Source organism: Artemia franciscana, chromosome 14, assembly GCF_032884065.1.
Source record: "Artemia franciscana chromosome 14, ASM3288406v1, whole genome shotgun sequence".
Taxonomy (NCBI): domain Eukaryota; kingdom Metazoa; phylum Arthropoda; class Branchiopoda; order Anostraca; family Artemiidae; genus Artemia; species Artemia franciscana.
Genome location: NC_088876.1, coordinates 25,677,816 through 25,703,858, shown reverse-complemented (window position 1 = coordinate 25,703,858; position 26,043 = coordinate 25,677,816). Strand labels below are relative to the sequence as shown.

At 36.8% G+C, this 26,043-nt stretch overlaps 1 protein-coding gene across 1 annotated transcript in view; it reads right to left on the bottom strand.

The window, feature by feature from the left end:
• The window catches only part of LOC136035761 (uncharacterized), a 45,649-nt gene extending 20,850 nt beyond the window's left edge, over positions 1 to 24,799 (bottom strand). The window contains exons 1-4 of the mRNA XM_065717730.1: positions 24,692 to 24,799; positions 21,414 to 21,642; positions 9,652 to 9,904; positions 3,961 to 4,144 (exon numbers count right to left, since the gene is read on the bottom strand). Coding sequence (XP_065573802.1) covers positions 3,961 to 4,144; positions 9,652 to 9,904; positions 21,414 to 21,642; positions 24,692 to 24,799 — 774 coding nt within the window. The remainder of the gene's footprint in view (positions 1 to 3,960; positions 4,145 to 9,651; positions 9,905 to 21,413; positions 21,643 to 24,691) is intronic.
• Positions 24,800 to 26,043: the final 1,244 nt, after the last annotated feature.

Sequence of the window (26,043 nt, the reverse complement as noted above, 5' to 3'; positions counted from 1 at the left end):
TGGTTTTAGACCAGGGCGCTTTGGATCGAACGAGTCGTTGTAGAAACTTCAAAAATATCTCATCCGACTGGAAATTAAAAAGGCTAGTACCCTTTTGAATAGTCAAAAGTAATTAAAGGACAACTAACCTCCTCCCACGTCCAAAATTTCCCCAAAACGTCGAATCAAAATTTTAAGACAGCCATTTTGTTGAATGTATTTTAAAAGTCAAGAAATTTTGGCTTTGAGGATGAACCCCCCCCCCCTAAAAGCCCTCAGGGCAAGGGTTGTAAGTTGTGCCCTGGAGGCATATAAAGTTTTATATACAAAGAGCGATCGTATAAACTTCAAGAAGCCTCATTGGATCAGTAATCAGATGTTCTAGTGCTATTTTGAAGATTCAGAGTTTTTGAAGTGTAGCTACACCCCCCCCCCCCCCTCAAACACACACAAACACATTGTAACGTCCCGGAATGCATCCAACATAAATTTTAAGATGACAATTTCATTAGAAATAGTCCAAGGACCATATAATAAGGCTTTTGTGGTAAAAAAAACAAAACAAGACAAAACAGAGCCTGGGGGCAAGGGTTGTATGTTATGCCCCAGGGGCATTCAAGGTTTTTATGGAAGGGATGGTTGTATAAACTTTAGAAGAGTCTCATCTAGTTGAGGATTAAAAGTTATAATTCACTCTTAACAGTCAAAAGTGATGGAGGGCAACTAGCTCCCCCTCCCCGACTATCCTTCTTTTCACCAAACGCATTTGATTTAAAATGTGAGATTTTGCTCAAAATAATCCAGAAAACATATAACAATGCCTCTAGGATTAACATAACCCCCAAGAGTCCTGGTGCAACGGTTTTGAGTTATGCCGTGGGGGTATATAAGGTTTTTAAGGAATGGCTGTTTGTATTAGCTTCAACTGGGGCTTATTTGAAATTGAAAGTTATAGTGCCATTTTAAGAGTCAAAAGTGATTTGAGAGCAGCCAGCTAGCACCCTCTACGCCCATCATTTTCTCAACAAATCGAATCAAAATTTAATGATAGCAATTTCGTTTAGCGTCTTTGAATATTCCGGACATGAGCATAACTTGAAGATCAGAACAAATTTGCACTTACTGAAAATAATTTAAATATTTTCACTGTTATAACTTTAATTAATCAAAAATTAATGAGATTTTAATGAATAAATATAAGCATACGTATATTAAACTGACAATGTACATTCATTTGTATTTTTCAGTAAAGTAAAACTTATGTTCTGGCCTTGAGAAGGCATAGGGGTTGTAAGCCTAATCATGTTAATTTCTTCTCGTTTCGAGTTTGACTCGGTTATTTATTGTAATTAAATAAAAAAAAGGAATTTTTTTTAACTGCAAGTAAGGAGCAACATTAAAATTTAAAACGAACAGAAATTATTCCCTATATGAAAGGGGTTGTCCCCTCCTCAACGCCCCACTCTTTACGCTAAAGTTTGACTCTTTCTCATAACTCTACTTTTTAAAACAATCAAAAGCTTAACCGTAAAGAGCGAGGCGTTGAGGAGCGAGGCATTTTCCTCTCTTTTTCCTCGAATTTTATATCGTAGTATATGTATCCATGGGAGCAAAGGTCCCTCGAGAATCCACGTGTCTTTTCTTTTTCTTCCAATATTGTATGTAGAGTAATAAGAGTAATTTTTTCCGATCAGTTCAACCAATACATGTTTTTTTTTTAATGTTAAGTGAAGTAATTTGAAATGGCGGTATTATTAATGTAACTATTAAAATATAAATTGAAGAAGAACTGCTGAGCGGAGTCCATAAAGAGCTGTCCATGTTAAATTAGGCACAATAGTAAAGATAGAACAAAATGAAAAAGAAAAAACTTATTTTTTTCCCTATTAAAACATTTATGATTGCGAAGACACCTTATTTAACCAATGCATAAGTATTTAATTTGAGAGAGCGCTCAGAAATCAACAAGATTGTTTCCAGTTACGACACTTTACTAATTGTTGATTGTTTTCAAGACTACTGAGATAAATCACGACAGAAATTGAGGCCACTTTTTAGTAGCAGTTATGAGGAAGTTATCCTTAACTATCTTTCTCTTACTTTGTACAGTTTCATTTAGTAGCTTTGATCAGTGCAGCCGTCAATTAAATTGCAAGTTCTCCATAATTTATGTACATATAATTTTTTTTCCCAGAGGTGTAGGGGAAAAAACTTGATCAGTCGGTACGACAGTTTTTGAGATCTCAAGGAAAGAAAAAAACACCAAGTTTTGATATTCTATAGCAACACGAGTACCTATGTTTCTATATTGGATATAAGACTGTTTATTTTCTTCAGGTATATCTTCATCTCGGTTGCACCTGTTTCAAACCCTCTTCTTCTGACGACAGTGCCATGTGTAGGCCTTTAACCTCAATTAATGCCTACTCATATGAGAATTAATTATTTTCCTATAAGTTTAACGACTTCAAAGTATTTAAAATATATTCATATTTTCATCTATCCTATGCAGTAACTTTGCTTCTGAGTTTTTTTTTCTGTTCTATACTTATCAACCATAAATGTGGTAATTTTCAAATTATGAAACAGTGGTAAATTATGAACATTGTTTCGAATTTTGCTAAAACACCTAAAAATATTTATGATAATAGCAAATTTCGTAGTTTTTAGATGGGAGCAGGGTCGTTATTATTTGCAGCATGGGTAATCTCACATGACATTTTTTGGGTCTATCTTTAAGGCTCCAGATTTTCCCCTATATTCTCTAGTTTTTTCCTGTCTTAGGTTTATAGATCAGAAAAACTGGTTCTATTATTTATGCAGAACTTAAGCAATTTGAAGAAAAAAGAGTTTTCGTTCAAACATCAGACTAAATACAATAACTGTAAATAGGGACGGATCTAGAGCAAAATCTTGGCGGAGGCCCATTGTGACAAGGGGGCCAATGAGCAATTTTTTTGGGGGGGGATATGTGATAAAAGTACCAATAATTGACCGAACTGTTCTTAAAAGAGTTAAAAAACGAAAAAAACTAAAAAAAAAACAGGAAAAGAGGGCACCAGAAAAATCTTGGGGGGCAAAGTCCCCTGGATTTGCCAGTAACTGTAAAAACTCACAATTACCAGACAAGTAATTGTTCTTGTGGACAATAGAGTTTAGTTTGGAATGTACCTTGTCAATTTTTACCTTTTCAGGATGCTTTTCTATTATTAATTTATCATAAAGTGGAAATTTTGTCTTAAAGTTGGTCTAATTATGCGTCATCAAAAATAGATTATGTGGATTAGAATCAGAATATCTTTCCTAAGGATTATTCAAAACTTACTATTACAATTTTTAAAACTCAATAATTTTAATGTTCACTTTCTTTCTCTCCGTTAATGTTTTCTCTCGATCTTAACCCCAAAAACAATATTTTGGTTATTTGGAAAGTTTTGATTCTTTTAGCACAGCTCATCTGTCTTTTGGCTGTTTTAACGAAATTGTGTTTCCTCCTTAAAAATCACTCCTATCGACCGAGTTCCACAGAAAGTTGTACAAAGGGTAAAAGTTGTACCTGGTTATAACATCTATTTGGGCGCTATTTAGTTTTATTCCATGAAACATAAGCGAACTAATCCTGTTAGAAGGGTGAGGGCAAAAACTGAAATTACCTCAAGCGCTGGGAAAACCTAAAGGCACCTCTGCCTTGACCGTAACCTCGTTGATTTTCTCGAAAGAAATAAACAAAAACAATATCAAACTGCCCCCAAAACATACTCTAATAAAACTGCGCGATGACCTTTACGCAAAACTCTAATAAGACCTTTTAATATCTCAGTGTCTTCATTGAATGTAAGCGTGTTTCTACTATGTAGTAGGGAAAAAATGACCAAGTTTCAAAATTCTTTTCTGTGAAATCCGTACTAAATAAAAAAAAACAGAACAAAAGGTTAGAAAATTCTGATTTTTTGTTTTCTGTTAGAATTCAAGAATATTTACATTTTTAAGAACCATCAAATGCTCCTGTAGAAAACCGAGTTTAGTTTGGAATAGATCCCATGTTGCTTCTTTCCGCTTAAGAATATTTTTCTCTATATCCGTTTGATGTTCGTAAGACGTTAGTTCTGGAGCAATCGCCGTATTTCTATGAACTACAAGGGATTCGTTACCATGCTGCACTTCCCTGTAAAATTTAAAGGGTGAATTCAAGAATATTAAAAAATCTGAGTTGGATAAAATGTCTAGAATCTATATTAAGTAAGTAAGTAAGGAATTTTTTTGCCCTAGAATTCACGGCAATTAAAACGGAGTATAACAAGAAAAAGAAAAGAAAAAGTCACACTCGGGAACATCACCAAACGTATTTACACATCATGTTTATTGGAAAAACTACTGGCACAGGATGGTTAACCACGGGTTCGCTCTTCCCTTAGCTTTTTCCAGAGAATTCTCGGCGACACAGTTAACACAGACTGTTGGATCGGATATACCATAATTACGCATGATATAGAAGTTATTCATCCATGGAAGAATTCTCAGAAGGAGCTTCGCGAATCGAAAAAACAGAACTCTTAGTTTTGCACTCTGAGCGCACGACAGATATTTCCAAAAAGGTGCTATATACAGTATATGTTGAAGGGCTAAGGCATTATACAGCGACACAAGATATTTACGGCAGAACCGATGTCTGTTACCAAAAACTGACCCGTACAAAATCTGGATTTTCAGTTCTATGTGGCGCACAAGCAGCGTCCCTTTGGGGTGGAGGCTTCGACCGATGAGTAAACCAAGGTAATAAATACTCTCTGATGGTTTCACAACTGAATCGCCAAAAGAAATTTCGTCTTCGCAGTGCACCGAATTGAAAAACAAGACGGCCAATTTTGACACATTAAACGACAAACCTACACTATTGTATTCTATATTCAACACACGAAAATTTTTCGATAGTCGATCAGCGGACCTGTTCAAATTAAGCAAATCGTCAGCACATATCATCAACGAAACATTAATCGTTTTTGAAACACAAGACGTAGCTACTTGGGCTTGCACCGGCAGAACATTATTGTTGTACTAACTCGGAGATACAACCGAACCTTGACTGACTCCTTTACGGAACGGTACAGCAGCGGATTCAACTGGATTTGAGGGCATTTTCATTTGCACTCTAAGGCTATTGTACATGTAATATAATGCTCTTCCAATATACAAATTTAGCCCTTGTTTATACGCTTCCAGAAGCATCTACATGTGCACCGACAAGTCAAAAGTCAGGTTAACATCAAAAGAGCCAATAACTAGGGATCACCCGTTGCCTCAGAATCAGACAAAATAGCAGCAAGGGCGAACAGAGCATCAGCGCAACTGAGCCCTACGTAAAGTCAAACTGGTGGTTTGACATTTGGCAACAGCGTCAAATATTTGACAATAGAAGCATTTCTAGAAGCTTGCATTAAACTAGTGACACAGTAATTGGGCGATAAGAAGAGCATATGTAAGCTGGCTTCCCTTTTTTCAGGATGGGCGTAAGTTGCCCTTTATAGAAAACATTGGGTGCAAAACCAACTACGAATATAATCTGGTAGAATAATGTTAACATTTCATACAAAAGACGAGTACCATTCACAAGGAAAAGTGCACACAAACCGTCAACTCCGCGCGATTTTTTCTTCTTTAGCCTAAAGGTATTTGCGGTTATATTCAAAACAGATACGGTGTAGTCCGGAAAACTCAAGTTTGATAGCACAGATTCAAATTGTACTGTCAATGTCTAGCTAAACTGGGATTAGGGGCACAAAATTCGCTCTTAAAGTAAGCTCGCCGGTCATTCGGATCACCAAGGATGAACTTAGGCGTGTTTGGGCGATCTTTCGTGTGGTATGTCCATGAACGACTTGGATCATTAATTATTCTCTCTTTATCGTCATTTTTTACATTCGTGCGATGCAGCCATGATGACGGCTTTCTCAAACTTACGTTTTCTGTGTACATGGAGACAATTCAACGCACTGAATTTAAGACGACCACTTTCTCTCCACACTGAGAACCAGAACTTAGCATCCTGACATTATTTCACTAGCTCTTAATTCTTCGAGAACTCCTGGATTTTAGTACCTTTACGAATATTCCTAACAGGAGTAGCAGCCTTCTCTGTGGTTTGTAGTGCCTGGGGGATTCCAGCGCAGAAGGCGTTAGCCTTTATTTTAGTTTCCTGGATATTCTTTGGCACGTTGGTTTGTAGTAAACTAAATGGCACGCTGATCATCTGAAGCATCGTGTCAATCACTAACCAATAAAGCGGAAAGTCGGTTTTTGACCAATCTTTTATTTCATGCCACTGTGAATTACTTTTGGCATTTGGGATAGACACATTACCCCACGCTTCAATTGGGATATGGTCGGTGGAGTGACTTCCCATTAGCATGCTCACTGTGCCACTCACGTATGGTTTGCATTAGACATGGTCTATATTTGAGACTGAACCGGCAATGAAGGAGGGGAATTAATGCCGGGCCTTTCTTTTCACTCAATTGGACTATATGTCTTGGCTTTTTCTACAATTAGCCATGACTTGATGCCCACAATTATTCCATTTTAATTCAAAAAATCAAATTTAATGAATTTTATTAATTAATTTCATAAGAAAATCCTCTAATTGTTCACCACGAATGTCTTTAGCAGTTCTTTGGGACCATAATGGGCTTCTAGCATTAAAATCACCACCTACAACTAAGCGAGATATATTTTGTCTAAGATATTCAACTGGTAAGCTAAGGAAATCACTGATGGAGGGTAATATAAAGAGGACACTGTAATTGTTCAGCTCAGTTTTAGAATCTTCATGATGAATATTAGCTTTTATTCCACTTAACTAATATTACTGCACAGTAAAACCTCTTATCAGGGTCAAATTTAGAAAAAAAAAATAATATGTAATATCTGACGCTATGTACGAAATATTTCCGGATTTACTCAAATAGGGTTTTGTAGAAGTACCATATCTGGTTTATAATCATCTAGGGTCTTTTCTAATGTTACCATTGCACTATAAGAATGTTGAAAGTTGACTTGAAGGAAGTTTAAACCACTCTTTGAATGAAAATTATTCATAAGAATATTCAGTATGACTTTGCATTAAATCCTTTATTTTTCTTGCGGTAGGGCATTTATTTATGTCGTACGAGGAATGTCCGGTTCCTGTAAGTCCTTTTGACTGACATGGTCGGCAAGAGGGCCACGAAGATGTGTCTGACACATATGCATGTTCTCCAGTGCAATACAGACAAAGGGTAACTCCTTTGCAATCCCTGGTTTTGTGTCCGCACAAACAGCCTTTATTGCATCTTAATAGGTAAATATAATCTTTACCTATTCGTGCAACATGTATATAATATATATCTATTATTCATCAATATAATATAATCGTATATAATATAACATCGTATATAATATAATTTATTATTCGTGCAACATGAACCCTATTATTCTATTATAACATGAATAGTGTTATGTCATGTTGAAATAGATTCAACATGAATCTATTATTCGTGCAACATGAACCCTAATTTCAGACCAAGTTGGTTTTTCACACATTTACGGATCTTTGGGGAGATTTTAACAGCAGCAAGGGTTTTATTTTCTCCTTTGTAAATAATTATCACTTTTGAATGCTTCTCCCTTAACTTCTAGCCCTGACAAGTCTAAATTTGGATTAAAAAGGACTCTCGTAGGTGTTCTTTTCCATTCGTCCAAGGAATATTTTTAACAATCATTCTAGCATTTTTTTTGGTTGAGTATTTAGGGGTATAGTTCGCCAGCTCTGATTTTTCACAAAAAAATGTGATTGCACTTTGTGCATCTTCTTGAGATGGAAGTTCCAATGTTACTTTTCTATTTCTTCCAGAAGTAGCATTTTTGACAGAGAATTATAAACGTTATCATTTGTCTTTTTGCCTAAATCTTGGACTATTTTCTTTAACTCGCTCTGGGCGATATTCTTATTAACAGTACTTTGATTTTGGCAGAATTTGATGGGTTCAAGGATCACCGTATGTTTTTCTGGGCCTTTCACTTTGATGGCATAAGTGGGAGTGGAATGACCTGGAGCAGAAGAGAAAGAAAAAGAAGACGGCTTGGATTTTAGAGCAATGATTTCTTGTTGTAAATTTAAAATCTCAGAGAGCCTTTCACTTTTTCTTCCAAGCAGTGAAGAATTTTCTTCCAGTTTACTAGAATAAATAGAACATATCTTTTACCGCCAGAAATTCTTTGGTCTATAATTGCATCTTTATGATAATTAAGTAATTTGAAAATACTGTTTTCTTCACGCATATGCAATTTTCCTCACATCCAATTCCAACATTTATAATCTAGATGTAGGAAGGGTTATAGGTCTCTTTATACTTTGGACAGAGCCAAAGGCTATATACAAGTTTTGTGTGTATGTAGTAGCGATACGACGCGTAAAAAATATTTCAGAATATTATTCGGGAAAAAATCTTCTTATAATTTCTTGGAATTAAATAATGTTTTAATTGTTCATCTTCAAAATAAATCAAGGAGCATAAAATACAATCAAATTTACAAGCTAATGTAAGCTATAACACTTATGGAGTATACAATGAAAATAGGTTTATCCTCAGGCTGTTTTATGTTCACCTTTTCACGGATCAAATGAGACTCCCTTTCATGTCCATACAATATCAAATTTTGATGTTGACACTTTGAACATAAAACCAATAATGAATGTCATTTAAAACCAGGTTTGCAAGAAAAATCTGTAATTTGATTTTCCCGTTTAATTTGAACATATAGATTTTAGATCAGCTTAATTATATTTTTAAATTATAGACTATAGGTTTGATTAAGGCTATAGATTTAATTATAGGCTAGCATAGGTTTTAATTATAGGTTTGTATTAGCTAGCAGAAAAGCCTCAAGGTGATAAATACGACTTCGAACATTTTTAATTTCAGATTCAATGCCAGCTTACAGCGAAGCAAAGAATTCAATATTACACTGTATACAAAGGCTGCAAATTAAAAGTCTCATCGTTAAAATATGAAGGAGGGGCTGACTGAGTATGCAGAGCTTCAACACTGGGAAATACGGGGAGAAATAACTACCTTGGTATATATCTTGTATATATACATAAATATATACATACATATATATATATATATATATATATATATATATATATATATATATATATATATTATATATATATATATATATATATATATATATATGTATATATATATATATATATATATATATATGTATATATATGTATATATATGTATATATATATATATATATATATATATATATATATATATATATATATATATATATATATATATATTTATATATATATATATACATATATACATATATATATATATATACATATGCATATACATATATATATATATGTGTATATATATATATATATATATATATATATATATATATATATATATATATATATATATATATATATATATATATATATTTATATATATATATATATATATATATATATATATATATATATATATATATATATATATATATATGTATATATACCACAAAGCTTCTTTTGAATCCCCGTATCCAAATATCCATAAATTAATGAAACTGGATGAAAGAAATACAGATAGGAAAACAGCGCAATTCAGTTTCTACCTGTTTGAAGCTGGAGGTCCGGAGCCACATCCTCTTGCCAAACTCAATGACCTCAAAAGAGGTCGCCTTAACTGTTTTTCACTGTTAGCCCTCGTTATTCCGTGTGTAAATCGTTGATTCAGTCTGCTTGTAAGATCTTCTGTTAAATTACTCGATGATGATTCCATTCTGTCATAATGAAGGTTTGTCCTGTTACTTTGAGATTTCTGGGCTAACATTTCAGCACTCGAATATGGTGTTGGGCCATCGGTTTCTAAAGTAAGTAAAGAATATTAGTTTTGATGAAAAGCGCTCTTGGTGTTTTCACAAAATAAAAAGAGCACTAAAATACCGATATAATGTCTTTCTATAGAGCTTTTTGGTCAATTGAACTTAAATATATTACAATACATTAAAACACATCTAAACAAACAATATAAGGAAAATGTGTGTTCAACATTCTTTTAACATTTATAATACTGGACCATAATACAGTGAAACAAAATCTTGAATTGCTGAGATTCTCAGGAATTAATATTATTATATATTAAATATATAATTTTCATTAGTTCTATCCAGTCATATTGTTTATTACAATGACTTATTTCGGTACTTAGTTTTCATCCATGCTTTGAAAAATAATTTATAATAGCATCTTATAATGTTTAAAGCACAGTGTCCAAAATATTTTAGTTTTCAACGAAATGTAGATTACACGTTAGGCTTTAAAACTGCCACGGTTAGAGAAAGGGAAGTAGCCAAACTCCTGTTTGCATCAACTTTTGCTCGTTTTGTCATTAAAAAATTTCACACAACATCTTTGAATTTCTGCAGCTGGTATAGGCAGTGGTATAGGCAGAAAATGTAAAAACTGAAGAGAAGCAGATTCCTGGCACTTTGCCAAAATTTCAGAACAGCTACTATGTAAACATGTAAATATACATCAAAATCATGACCGTAAATCTTAACACAACGGCTCGTAACTGTCTAAGGAAAGGAGAGGTGACCCTACTTTAATATTGGTTCAATATATCTGCTCAGAAAATCTGCACAGCCTGATTATGCACAAACAAAATGAGGCTCCTAAATAAATATATGGAAGACAAACCTGTTTCCAGGGGAGGGGGTTGAGCCCTCCATTCTAATTTTTTTTCCCGGCTCGTAAAAACGTTAAGAAATACATATAAACATATTTTTGATGCGTTTATAAAGTTTTTTGGTAAATCCCCCTCGATAAATATACCCCTCCTCAGAACAAAATCCTGAATAATTTACCTTTTAGCTTCTATTTAACTCAATTTTGTTGATAGTAGGTTGACATTTAGGTTGTGTTTAAGCAGTCAAAATATTTTCTACATTACTTAATTGATAAAGCAAACACATAATCAAAGAATGAAAACTGGTGATTGTCCAATATAGTTTAGATTTTGCTGAACAAGAATCTATGTCTATCCATAAGGAAAATACAGTTCTAAAGAGAAAGTATGAAGGTGTATATTCCTTGGCTTGGAAAGCCAAACAGTCTTATTTCAGGTGCTATCGTAGTGTACCCTTCCCCCCTCTTTTTCTCTAACAAACTCCCAGAGATCACACTTTGCCTAAAGTTTATCAGAAGAAAAAAAAATGTACAGGCGAAAACACTTTTCCAAAGAACTGCAGCTTAAAACTCAATGTGGAAATTTAATTTTCAAGGTAATTTAAAAGGAGAAAAAATGTAAACAAGTAAGGCTATGCATGCAGTCTTTGCATCTGAACTAATTGAAGTTCCAAAAAGGATAGAAAATAAACAGAGATTTATAAATTGAGTGTTGAAAACTGGTCAAAAACTTTCGAACCAGGCAAAGGATATTGGAAGAACAAGTAAAATCAATAGTTCAAAGATGGATGTACTCTAGTGTAATTAGTATTCGTTGTAGAAAAACGAGGACTTTCACAAACGCTTATGGTATTTTCAATAATACATACCACTGGGCTAAATTTGATCTAAGATTATGCCAAATATGTGAAATGGTGAACCAATGATAAATTTATCCCCCCCCCCCCCCCCCCGCTCTCTTCTCCTGTAATCGGCCAGCTCTCAGGCTCGTTCTTCCTCTAGTAAGTCTTCTGGCCTAACAATCCACATGGAAAATATCTAACCTATATCTACTCTTACCTGGCCACTCTTCTATCACATGTCTTCTTGTTTTCATGGTCAACTTATATTTTTTGTATAAAGGAGAATCAGATCTGTAATTTTTGGTATAATCTGGGGGAAGGGAATGTTTTATTTTTAAATCTAGACAGGAAAATTTGTCACTTTTTCAATCTGGAAATGGAAATACCAAAAAAGATTTTTTTTAGTGAAAATACCGTCCCGCCACCTTCCCTCCTGATTTTCCTTAATTATGGAGTGGAAGGGGGTAAAATCTGGGGGCTAGAACTAAGGTATGTAAAAATAATAAGGTAAGTATTACGCTAGTCAGGGGCAGATCTAAGGCAAAATCTTGGGGGAGGCTCAATGTTCGAAGGGCACCAATGAGCAAAATCTTTTGGGGGGGGGGAGGCAATGTGACAACTGTCCTAATAATTGACCAAATTGACAAATTAATTCGAAGTAAAAGAGTGAAAAAAAATAAAAAGCAGGAAGAGGGCCCCAGAAAAAATCTTTCGTGGGGAGCTGGGCCCGCTGGATCCGCCAGTGAAGCTGGTGCTCCAATTTTTTATCGTAAAACATTAAAAATTGATCCTATTGGGATCATGACGTCTAATATAGGATATCATATTTTGATTGATCATATTTGTTTGTAAAAAGAGTAAAAGTAAATGAGAATGGTGCTTAGGAACATTGGGGTATGTAACACGCTAAATTTGTAATCTCCACATGCTGCAAACGTTACACCATTGATGCTACAAGGACGTAATATGCAAGGTTGGACATGGTTGTGTGATTTATCCTACAGGACCCTAAAAGGAGTAAATTAAGGGATAAAATATGGTATGTAAAAGCAATGGGGTATATAATATGCTTGTATTGCAGTCTTCTCAGCCAATAAATGCTAAAATATTGACAATACAGGCCATGATGCGCCTTATAAAAATGAATGAATTTGGTGTTTCTTAGAGTTCAAGGGGCAAAAAAGGGTGTAAAATGTTCAGATGACCAAGCTGTTTGAACTAGGAATAAATGAGAACGTGACGAAGAGATGTTGCGTAACGAAAAGAACGATCCAACAGTCTGTGATAGTGAACTGTTAATAATGGTTCGCTTGGTCCATTGGCAACCAAAAGTCTATAAAAAGAAATTTGATAGCACTTATTAGATCGAAAGAATTGGCTTTTTATGCTGATTTCAAATATATAAGATTCCTTATTTAATGCTACCAATCAAAATCTAAGAGCCAGAAAAAATTGAGCTGATTTTCCAAAGAGGGAGAAACACCCCCTAAAGTCAGGTGATATTAATGAATATCATATTATCAGATTAAGCATGTTGTAGAATCCTACTGTAGAAGTTTTAAGCTGCTATCTGCAAGCGTTTGGAATTTTTTGTTTTTTTACCAGAAGGAAGATCACTGATTATTTTTCTCTTCGAGGGTGATCACCAACCAATGGCCATAAAAGATTGAAGAAGCCTCATTTGAACATTTCAACAAGGGTTCACTGAAAGTTCTAGTGCCCATTTTAAGTGATCAAAATTATTATCCCATGGGAAAGTGATGTTTTCTGGAATTTTTGTGGGCACCTAACTATGGTTCTCTCCCAAAGAGGACCAAGTTGCTGTTGACTGAAAATACTGAGAAAGCCAATCAATTTAAAAGTATCGAAAAAAACTACATACTGAGCTTCTTGGTTGCAGAAGAAATATTCACGCATTGTGGCGCACACATTCCTAGGTTATTTTGAAAAAGGGGGTCTATCACCTTTTCAGGGCGTACAGTGTATTTTAATGCTCTAATATTCTACTTATAACTGAGCTTTCTGGTAAATATAGAATGAGCTTTGGAGAAGGGGGGACTTGATATCTAATCACTCTAGATTCACAGAAAAAATTCAGTATATGCCTTTATTCTCGGTTTTATTTGGGGAGGGGAGATAATAGTGCCCGTCCCATTGCGGTAATCTTATTCTATGTATTATAAAATGCGACATTAACATACCTAACGGAACAGAGGTGGAAAAAAAAGGTAGGGCATGGTGAGACTTGCCAGGAAATTACTTGGGAGAGGGGAAAGTCAAATGCTACTAGGAGCTTTTTCAGCGAATTAAATATATTTCTCTTCCCCTTTTATACACAATGTTTCAATGTATTTAAAGATATATGCACAATGTGTTTAACTTTAGAGAACCCTATCCAGAAATCGCGATGGAGACAACCATGTAGAGGATCAAAATTCACGCAGAACATCCCTCCATATAAACAATAATACGCTAGCTCTTTCACTCCATCCAAAACTATGTAGTAAACGTATTATTAAGGACTTGTCCAACGAAATTACCGTCCATTGACGAGTTCGACTAGATATTCAAATTTTATTTAAATTTAGGTATAATCGAGAATTTTGATTCTTAAGCAGAAAAACTGAAAAAAATAAACTTTACCAGTCAATTTACAATTTTCGAGAATTACCATTCAACAGAAGAAAATTGGAAGTAGGGTTTATGACACGGGTAGCCTAGACCATTAGTGGAAGAAAGATACGGAATAAAAATGGTCAAACCTCAAGAAATTGCAACATAATTTTCTTTTACACCAAAATGTTCAAAAAACCAGCTTAATCGCATAATATAATCCCCCCAAATTCCCCTTGCACCAGTATCCCAAGTTTGCCCTTGAAGGGGAAAAATGAGGGGGAAAATCCAACTTTTGTGTTCATAAGTATTTTTGAGTTTAAATAGTCGTTTCCTATCAAATCAAACAAGCCAAATCCAAATCTGAATTCAGATTCTCCTTTTTACCGTACCCTAATGCCTATTTCCACCCTTAAAGGGTGGGGGGGGGCAAAGCTTGAAATTAAGAGGTTGGTGCATTATTTGGCCGTTTCCTGTGGAATTAATGGCGGTGAATTCGAAAATGAAGTTAAAAACTTGATTTTACGTGGTCAAATACCTAATCTTACCTAAATCAGCTGTGAAAGTTGACCTACGTGAGCTAGTTATTTTAATCATTTGTCGGTTGATTCACCATTTCCTATCAAGCTAGGAATGGCGCTTTAGAATATGAGTTTCGAACAGTTTAATTTCAAACCAGCATTCCAGACTCCCCCTACAGTTTTCGGTTTCCATTCCTTAGTGTCATTCTTTAGGTGATCTAGTCACTGCAGCTATCTACCATAGTACTTGCTAGATGATTGGCGTGTTCAAGGCTACATACGAGGTTTGTATCGTTTTATTTACTTTCGCAAAGAAAAGGGAAAATAATAAACTGGGATCCGCGAGCGTTGATTAGAAGAATTTAGTGAGATAGTGTTTAGGATTATGCTTCTAATTTTGGAAAAGAGCGGATATTCATTTCTGCTTTTCAACTTCATTTCTGCAATGCCATCTGCTGTGCATCATTTAAGCTAAATTTGTTCTTCTAGGTGGCGATGGGTTGAATTCCGATTGGATTGTGCCTAGATTGACCGAACAAAGAAGTTGTATGAAATAATCAGTCCTTTTTTTAAAGAGTCAATGAAGAGAACATGGTCTTCCCGATTTGCCAAAGCAGCATCGAACTCGGTGAAAATACTGCCATATTATCCGAGAAAGGAGCCGATACCGTGAATAACGCAAGCAAAGAAAGAGCTAGTAGCATAGCTGTGGCGAAAGAGCTAGTAGCATAGCTGGAAATGGAAATGAAGTCCACACTGCATGTCGTCATAACCTCTGCGACAGACGTCTGATCGACAGACAAAGGAACGCCCAAAGGAAACTTGAGCCGAAAGAACCGGTTGCAGCCCCCCGATCAGATTTTCAGCTTCACACTTTGATTTTTCAAAGAACTGCCTATTCTGTGGTCAGGCAGTGAAATTATGCAAGAGCACAAGTCGTGAATTCGCTGAAGCTTATACAGTATGAACTCATAGCTTCGAGTACACGATTAGTGAAATGTGCAAGAGTAGTAACGATCTGTGGGCCATGATAGTGTTTGGTCGGATAAAATCAAAGGCTTCTGACCTGCATGCTGCCGTTTATCATCAAATATGTTCAGTGAACTTCAGGACAGGAAAAGAGATTCTACAAAATTCTGTGGTCAAGAAGAAGTGAGTGACGTCCCTCCACCAAAGAAACGAAGGGAAGACCGTGCGATAGTGCAAGGAAAGCCGCTCAAGAAGATGCTCGTCGGTGCTATGTCAACAGTAAAGAACCTGTACCTCTGACGATCATTTTCAGAAAGATGGCTCATATTCTCTCTGAAACTGACTGTGATAGTTTGGCCTACAGCTTTCGTCAAGCCAAGGATTTGCTAGTCAGTGAGTATGGCGAACAAGCGGTTGTGTTCGATTCAAATGGGAAAGAGACACTCGTAACATTTAGAGATACGGTTGACAGGGTATTACGAGAATTTCACCAAGAGGAAAAAGCAGATAGTGAAAACGGAGAAAGAGATCAGCTCATCAAAGTCGTTGGAAAGATAATAAGAAGTGAAATCAAATCCATTACGACAAGGAAGGATTCTTACGAATTTCTTAACGAAATATCGTGAGTACAGAAGTGTTTGAACTTTGTGTGCCCATCTCTTTGTCTACTGCTTTCGTCGATATGGGTCAACACGCCTCGTCTAATATCTTCTATCAGACATACTATAATGCAGGCATGCAGACCACGAGGTTTAATGTCTCCTTAACAAATAGGACTGGCTTTGCAGCAGAATACGTTTCATGGAATGAGACTTATTAGAATGTTTATACCTGAGTTGCCGGCAATGGAGCTTTCAGTGCCAAGAAAAGAAGTAAGTGGAGATGAGATGAAGTCAATCGCCACCGTGCCGTTCTAAACCTACCGAAAACCCGCTAAGTCGCAACCAAGGACTTTTGTTTGCTTGAACAAGAGTGGTAACACTCATGACAATGAATGGGAATTTGAAACGCTCTGGCGCATCTCTGACTTTTTCAAAAGCTCATAAATGAGCTGGTCAGCCTTTATGTGGTCAATACACCAAAAGCTACCTTATCCGTGAAATTCGAATATTTGTTTTTCGCCAATGATTGATCACAACCCAAGCGATATCTCCTGTTTATTCTACACTTTGCATACCAGCAAGCGCGCTAGTCGAGCTGAAAAAACTCTAGTCATTACCTTTGACCGACCGCTTTACTAGAAGGTGAAGTGTATCGTCGATGCAGAGCCTGCAATAAGTGCTTTAAGAAATGCTATTATTGTCCTAGGGGGATTTCACACACGCATGAGTTTCCTAGGAGCCATTGGTTTCCTTATGGCTGACTCGGGACTTTTGGAAATCCTAAGTCAAGTATACGCACCACTGTGCGTAGTGCGTAACACTGTGCGTAGTACCTTACAAGGAACAGCTGTCCCTCGTGCTGTGCAAGGCCATGGTCTGTTGGAGGTAGCCCTTTATGCGAACGTTTTATCATCAGAAGTGGATGGCAGAGCGTTTGATGGCAATGACATGCTACCAGAACGCCCTGAAAAGGCAAAAAAGGTGTACGAGTCGCTCCTTGAAGGAGATACCATCGACGAAGCGCAGATGTCGGAGGCAGCAGAGCTTATCTCTGAAATAGTTCAAAGTGTAAAAGAACGATTGTCTGAGTCCAGAACTGCCCGTCTTTGGTTTCAGTATCTGGACCTACTTGGAATCCTGAGAAAGAACCTGAGAGCTGAACGAAGTGGCAACCTTGAGATTTATCTTCAGTCGTTGTTGGAAATGCTTCCTTACTTTGCTGTTTCCGGACACAATCTTTACCCGAAGTCTTCTTGGTTGTTCGTGCAGTCCATGTTTCAGTTGAGGAAAGACAACCCAGAGCATTACAGAATGTTACAGGAGTACCTGTTCATCTGAAGAACTGACAACTACTGAGCGGCACTTTCCCTTGATTTGGTGATTAAAGAGACGTTAATGAGAAGTATGAAAACGAGTGGCGGTCTGACGAGAGGTAGAGGCATGACTGAATTGCAGCAGACAATTTGGACATCTGCTTTGCCTACTTTGGTTTTCGTTAACGAACGCATGCAGAACCTGACTGACCTCGTGCAGTTGACTGTTGAAAATCACGCAGAAGCGATATATTCGAGGAGAGCTAGAGATCTGGCGGACATCGAAAAGATAGTTCGATACATTGAGCCCCTAGAACCCTTCAGGCAGGACTCACAGCTGTTGAGCGTGGTTACTGGTGTCTGCCCTCCATCATCTGTAAACGCAGATGATGCCAAATCTGTAGGAGAAACCATTCTGAAGGATATGGAAGCGAAAGACATTGACAAATATGTTTTCAGGAAGAAGGAGAAAGCTGTAACTACGGCTGAGAAGTCATCCGTGGTGATAGATAGCGAGAGGGTAATGGTCGACCCAGGTCCAATCTTCCAACGTCTAACCGCAGTGGGTAGCACTAGTGGTTCTGACTAGAACGAGGTTCTGTCGTTCGAGCTCTGTAGTTTTCCACCATCGCTCTTTAGTTCGTTCGAGGTGATGAGGACAGCCGACAAAGCCTCTCCAACAAATGCACTGATGAAAATTGAGGGGCTCGATGGTCCAATGACATTACCAATGTCATAGACAGTCTTGGACGGTGGCTGGCTAGTCCACAAAACTACATGAACTGTCGGATCTGCATGCTCTGAAGTGGCAGGATCTTACGTAGATTATGTCACAGGACATTTTGGCCAGGCAGCGGTTGTTTCGGACTCTTACGCTGATACACCGACGAAGAAAAACTGCACACAACTAAAGAGAACCAAAGGCTTGTCGTGTCTAACGATTCAATTCTCTCCTAACATGAAGATTGTCAAAAGTAAGGAGAAATTTCTGAGAAATCACAAAAACAAACAACGCTTCATCAACCTACTTGCTGAGAGGCTGGCGAACTCAGGATGCAAATTTCTACACGCTCAGGATGATGCCGATGTCTTAGTTGTACAAACTGCAGTCAGTTGCGCTGAAACTTCGTCGACCACTTTGATTGGGAATGATACCGACCTATTAGTCCTTCTGCTGTACCATGCCAAGCTTGATGCATGTGATATCTTTATGCAGACAGACACACATGGAAATAACCAACGATCGTACGACATAAAAAGGATCAAGAGCGAACTAGGAACCGAAGCAGCAGAAAATCTACTCATTTGCCACGCAATGTCTGGCTGCGATACAACATCTAGACTTCACGGCGTAGGGACATCAGCAGTGGTTTCCTTGTCACTTAAAGATGGGTTTTCTAAAGATGCTTGCAAGGCCTTCATGACACAAGGATCCAACCACCAGGAGATTGCCGAAACTGGAGAAAAGCTTTCCTCTACAAAGGGAAAAGCAATAAGAAGACCCTGAAGGATATTTGGGTGCGAGTATTTACAATGCGGATTGCAAGTGCAAATGCTTTCGTTCAGGCAGAGTGGCTTCCGCCGACTTTGGATGCCGCAAAGTACCACTTTTACAGGTACTATTTGCAAATAATGAAGTGGCAAGACGTGTCCGATTCGCTAAAGCCCGAAAAGTGGGATTGGCACCTCTCTTCGTCACGGAATATGTATCTTCCCATAATGACGGATGCTTCACCGGTACCGGAGAACCTGCTGAAGATAGTGTGGTGCCATTGCACTAGCGGGTGCGATTCACTCAGATGCAGCTGCCGTCGGAACGCTTTGCCCTGCAGCTTTGCCTGCGGGAAGTGTAAAGAGGCGTTATGTGATAACGCTGCAGCAAGACAGGATGAGGATGACAGCGAAGACGAGCAGGAAGAAGAATTAGCTTTAGGTTGTGCTTTAAAATCAAAATATTCTTGTGATTAACTTACCTCAATTCTAAACGTTCCTTTTATAACTGATTGATCTGAAGTTTTGATCTCGATTAAAGAAGTAGTTTTTCAAGATTTTATACTTAGTAACCCCTCATATTACAGGCCCCTTAGAGGTGGTAACAAGGTAAATAGTAAAAAAAACCTGCTTTTTCATCTCATATCTGGCAATACGGTACTGTATTTGATATAAAATGATCCTTTAGCCACAGGAATTCAGCAAATAATGACCTGCGTACTTTACCCCCCCCCCACCATTCCGTGAAGGTGAAAATTTATCCTGGGGTACGGAAATTGATTTCTAATGTTGGATTAGGATTTGCCATGCTTGATTTGATAGACGACGTCCACTTAAACCCAAATATACGTCCAAATAGAAATTCTGATTTCCCCACTTATTTCCCCCGTTCAAGGGGGGGGGGGTCTCAGGTAGTTGTGCAAGGGGGATTCGGAGGGATTTTTGTATGTGATTAAGTTGATTTTTCTGAACATTTTAGTGTAAAAAAATTATGTTGCAGTGTCCCCGGGGTCAAACTGTATTTTTCCTCCATTACATATCTTTGTTTGGCCTGGGCATGATTTTAAAACGGCAAGAAATTAAATAAAAAAAAGAATTTTTTGTAATGAAAGTAAGGGCTTTCATTGAATCTTAATACGAACAGAAATTGGTGCGTATTTGAGGGTTCTCCCTATTCCTCAATCCCTCGCTTTTTGCGCTGAAGTTCCATTTTTTGTTCCAATTCTTTGATAACAACTGCTGAAACACGAGAGCCACCAACTTGGAATAAGAAGCTTTTTCTTAAAAAAAAACTAAAATACTTTTGCGTGACGAGCGAGGGATTGATCACGAAGACAGCCCCCTCGTTTACGAAGCAATTTGTTTCGGTTTTAAATTTCAAAGATGCTCCTAATTTGCAGTTAAAAAATAAACGTTTTTATATTTAATCAAATTTATGCTTATCTAAGTGGTATTATTAGAAAAGATTGTAAATGCAGTAAAGATATAAAAAGCTTTGAAGAATAGGACGATGCGTCAGCAAATCAATATTAGAATATTAAAACCTACAGCGACAACAGTGGTCCAGGGTTCTGAACCGAGGGCCTTTCGGGAGACAGAAGAAGATTTGTTAGATGTTTTCCAGAGGCATTGTCTACGAATAATTTTGGGTACCATCTGACCTCAAAAAGAAAGTTGTACGAAAAATGTCTATATATCCCACTCATTAGGGCTATAATGGGAGAACGGTTGAAATGGCTAGGATATGTTTTGTAGATGATGCGTGATAGATTGCCAAAAAAATCCTTTTGGTCATACCTCTAGGAGGAAACTCTGTCCCAAGTGGGCTGGAAAGAATCTTGAGATGGAAAGAAATCAGAAACTCTGGGGAGTTGTAAAGAATAACGTTTCGGAAAGATTGGGACGGAGGAGAACTGCGGCACAGCCGTGTTGGCTTTAAGTGACTTGGTGCTGCAGTGAGTTGATGGTAGTAGTAGTAGTAGTAGCTTGTGGAAGAGCGGGTCATTGGACACCTATACTCCCCCTACCCTAAACTAAGCATTTCATGATTTTTATTACATTTTCCTGTACAGACAATAGAGTTCACTTATCTTTTTACGTTTCTTTTGTTTTCGCCCCAACAACAAAAAAAAAATCGAAACAAGTGGAATTATTCGTCTGCGAACTTTATATTAAATTTTTTAATATTTTCTTATAACTGACCTTATTCTTTACGCCATTTAAAATTGTGCATAATGTCGACCCCCCATTTTTCGGAACATGACTCCACCAAATTGTTGATATACATTCACCAGTTTTGTAATTCAAACATGAAAAAAAACATTGAAAAAACTTACCATTTCGATCTTCTGAAGGACTAGAATCACATAAACTCGCTTCACTTCCTGATGTTGGAAGTCTTGACGGATAATTAGCTTTTCTATGACAAGAAAAACAGTGCGAAGACGATGATACATTTTGTGATGGTTCAGAATACTCATTATCCCTTTCTGGTACAGAATATTGTCTCATCGAGTTTTTGAGCATCAACCTACTGGTAGCTCTGTGCATAGGTTTCGTATAAGTCTGAAATGAAAACAAGTTTAGTCATAATGAGAATTTAGCTGGCCACATCAAAATTATAATAGCTAAGGATCGCCATTGTCCTATCAATAACCAACTGACGATACTCCCCGTTTAATACCCTTTATTTCTCCTTTGAAGGTTGAAAGAAAATCGGGAAACTAAGAAAAAAAGTGTCAGCCCTCTGAATATTCTTGTTTTCTCCTTGTTTTGTGCTATCGGTGATTTCTTTTGAATGCTCTTGTCTGTCCTTCCAGTGAGAATACCGAGTCTGGGAAATTTCTACAAATATGAAAGCGGGATTAAAAAATAAGGATAAAAACCTGGTTTTGAATTCGCTTACCCTATGTTTCTCAATCCTGTATTCTCGAAAAGATATGAAAGATTCCTTGCAGATAGGCCAAAGGAGCAGATCCCACCTTTTATTGAGCTGAGGCAATTCAGGAACCTCAATCAACTTCAACCTTGTTTATCTCATCAACGTCATTGAAAACACTCTTGGAAAGCCTAATACTTGGCTTTGCTTCCGTTAGTCTTCAAATAGCGTTTGATGTTTAAAACTTGTAACTGTATTCAATACTAATCCTTTAATTTTGAAATGGGTTGCCTCGTTCTAGTCAAATAGATCACAATTAGTTAAATATCTAAATCATTATTACGATCTTTTTTTTTTTTTTTACCGACAATGGAATACTGTACCTTGGTGTTCCAAGATACGAGCCTTCTTTTTTTGTAGTTATTGTTAATAACATGGATAAGGAATTCATAGAGGGATGAAAATTTTTAACGATCATTGAAACCTGCTATAGAAATTTAATAAGCAACCCTATGATTTTCCTTAATAAGTGTTCGCGAGACGCCTCGGAGATGGATATGGGAGTAATCCCTTCTAAATCCATAACGATACCAATTTGTTCTCTAAGATCCCCACCCTATCTCATAAATCGTATCCCCTCTGAAATTTCAGTTTCGCCCTTTAAATTACACGGCGTTACACCTTTTCAGAAAGTTCATGGTAACGAACTGTAGTAAGGAGCGACCAGGCTCAATAGTAGCCTCATTTTCCCGTCATTTTTCAATACGTCATTTTTTCTAATTTTTCAGTATTAACCCCCCCCCCCCCTCCTATAGAGCGGATCCGTTCCAATTATGTAAATCAAGTAACTAAGACTTCTGCTTATTTTTCCCACCAAGTTTCATCCTGATCCCTCCAATCTAAGCGTTTTCCATGACTTTAGGTTCCCCCACCCAAAACTCCCACCAGATCCAGTCGGGATTTAAAATAAAAGCTTTGAGACACGATATCCTTCTAAATATCAATTTCATTGAGATCCGATCACCCGTGCGTAAGTTAAAAGTACCTCATTTTTTCTAATTTTTTAGAATTACCCCCCCCCCCCCCCAACTACCCCAAAGAGAGCGGATCCGTTCGGGTTATTTCAATCATGTATCTAGGACTTGTTTTATTTTTCACACCTATTTTCATCCCGATCCCTCCACTCTAAGTGTTTTCCAAGATCTTAGGTTTCCCCTCCCAACTCCCCCCCCAATGGTACCAGATCCGGTCAAGATTTAAAATAAGAGCTCTGAGACATGATATCCTTCTAAATATCAAATTTCATTGAGTTTCGATCACCCGTTCGTAAGTTAAATATACCTCATTTTTCTAATTTTTCAGAATTACCCCCCCCCCCCCCCCAACTACCCTAAAGAGACCGGATGCGTTCCAGATATGTCAGTCATGTATCTAGGACTTGGGCGTATTTTTTCATCAAGTTTCATCCCAATCCGTCCACTCTAAGTGTTTTCCAAGATTTTAGGTTTCCCCCTCCCAACTCTCCCACCAATATCACCAGATCCGGTCGGAATTTAAAATAAGAGCTCTGAGACACGATATCTTTCTAAATATAAAATTTCATTGAGATCCGATCACCCGTTCGTAAATTAAAAATACCTCATTTTTCTAATTTTTCAGAATTACCCCCCCCCCCCCCCCCAACTACTCCAAAGAGAGTGGATCCGTTCCGGTTATGTCAATCATTTATCTGCGACTTTTGTTTATTTTTCCCACAAGTTTCATCCCGATCCCTCCACTCTAAGTGTTTTCCAAGATTTTAGGTTTCCCCCTCCCAAATCCCCCCCCCCAATGTTACCAGATCCGGTCGGGATTTAAAATAACAGCTCTGAGACACGATATCCTTTCAAACATCAAATTTCATTAAGATCTGATCAACCGTTCTTAAGTTAAAAATACTTCAATTTTTCTATTTTTTTCCAAATTAACGGGCCCCTCACTCCCCCATCAGATGGTCAAATCGGGAAAATGACTATTTCTAATTTAATCTGGTCCTGTCCCTGATAAGCCCGCCAAATTTTATCGTCCTAGCTTACCTGGAAGTGCCTAAAGTAGCAAAACCAATTTTATCGCCATTATCTAAAGTGTTTGGAAAGATTTTAAAAGAAAGGATTTCTAGCTATTAAGATAAAAAAAATTTCTTTACCAAATTTCTTTATCAATTTGGATCTAGAGCAAACCGTGCGACAGAACACGCAGTTGTAGCTCTTTCATTAGAAATAAATGATTGTTTAGATGATGATTTCCTTGTGGCTACTGTTTTCTATGATATAAAAAAAGCATTTGACACTTTAAATCATGAAATTCTTCTTAACAAAATCATAAATTCCGGCATAAGAGGGAAAGGATTACGAATTATTAAGTCATACCTGTACGGACGCAAAAACACAGTAGATGCCGGTGGAAAAATGAATAATCTAAAAAGTCTTATTGATATTGGTGTCCCCCCAAGGCTCAGTATTAGGTCGACTTTTATTTTTGATTTATATTAACGATCTTCCACGAGGTTTGCAGGAGATATTAGCCATGTAATTTTATTTGCAGATGATACAGCTATAACAATTAAAGCTAGGGATTCATCGATATTGATCGAAAATCTGACTATAAGTGTTACCTCAGTAAATCGATGGTTTGTTTCCAGTAATCTAGTACCAAATTTTACAAAAACTAATTTTATGGTTTTTGGTCGTTCAAAACGTGCCACTCGAGAGATTTCTTGTCAGGAGCTTCAGGTTGGTGACCAAAAAATTTGTAGGGTCCAATCATATCGTTATTTAGGAGTTTTTCTTGATCCCCTTTTGTCATTTCATAATCATATTGAGTATTTAAGATTAAAACTTGCTCAAAATATTGGGTCGATGTATCGTGTGAAGAATATTTTTCCTTTTACCATTTTAAAAATGGTTTACCACTCTCTAATTACTTCTTATTTGAATTACTGCTCAGTCATATATCTTAATACATTTTGGAAGCACATAAAACCCTTACAGGTACTACAAAATAGGGCAATAAGAATACTTAGAAGTTTCTTACATCGACCTTCAAAACTTGAAAATGTTTCGGAAACTAAAACATTATTCCTCTTCTTAAATTTGTTAGATTTAAATGATAAACGAGCATTAAATACTTCCATATGGCATTTTTCAAATCCAAAAGTCTAAAAATTATTCCTGTGACAAATCTGTGTTAATTTTACTTCCTCGTTCGGATTGTCGGAGGTCTGGGATGTACCGAATTCCTTTTGTAAGTTCTGAAAGGTCAAGGTTTTCGATGAGGTACCGAATACCCTTTATTGCTAACAATAATAAGCTGAATGATAAAATTCTGTTTGATCCATCCCAAAAATCTCAACTAAATTTAAAAAAGTAAATATTAAAGATTGTTTGCTAAAATTTTGATTATTCACCATTGATGATGGAAAATCAAATTATTTGATCTTCTTATTTGTGTGTTTTGTTTTTGTGTCCCTGTGTCTGGGATGGCCTCCCACGCCCCTCCTGCCCGATATTTATTTATTTACTTATCCCGTTTACTTCTCTTTTATAATTTTTTTTTCTATTTTGTTTGTCTTTTGCCGTGTTAAATTTTGGAACCATTATTACGATCAGATGTTGATGTTTTTTCTATATTTTTGCAGTGTCCCAGCCTTAAGAGCTCTGCTCTCTGTTGGGGCATAATATTGTTTTTGTATGATTTAAGCTGAATAAAGAGAAAGTTGAAGTTGAAGTTAAGACAAAGCGAGATCTTTTAGAAAGCGGAAAGTTTGAATAAGTAAGCATACACATAATGTAAAACCTAAAAGAAATGGCTTAAGACTTCAGAGCCCAATTCTGCAGTGCTAATCTCAGTGCCATCTTCCCTTGGGAAGTGTATTGGGGGTTTGGAATTCAGCAACCCTTGTCCTTTTACATACCCTGTGCGAACCCCATAGACTATGGATGGATGACATGTTTTTTGTGTGACTTTTACTTATATTTTTTTAGTTTATACACATTTTATGCAAACTATGGCTCATTTGTCTCTAGCGTAGCAATCTATGACATGTTATA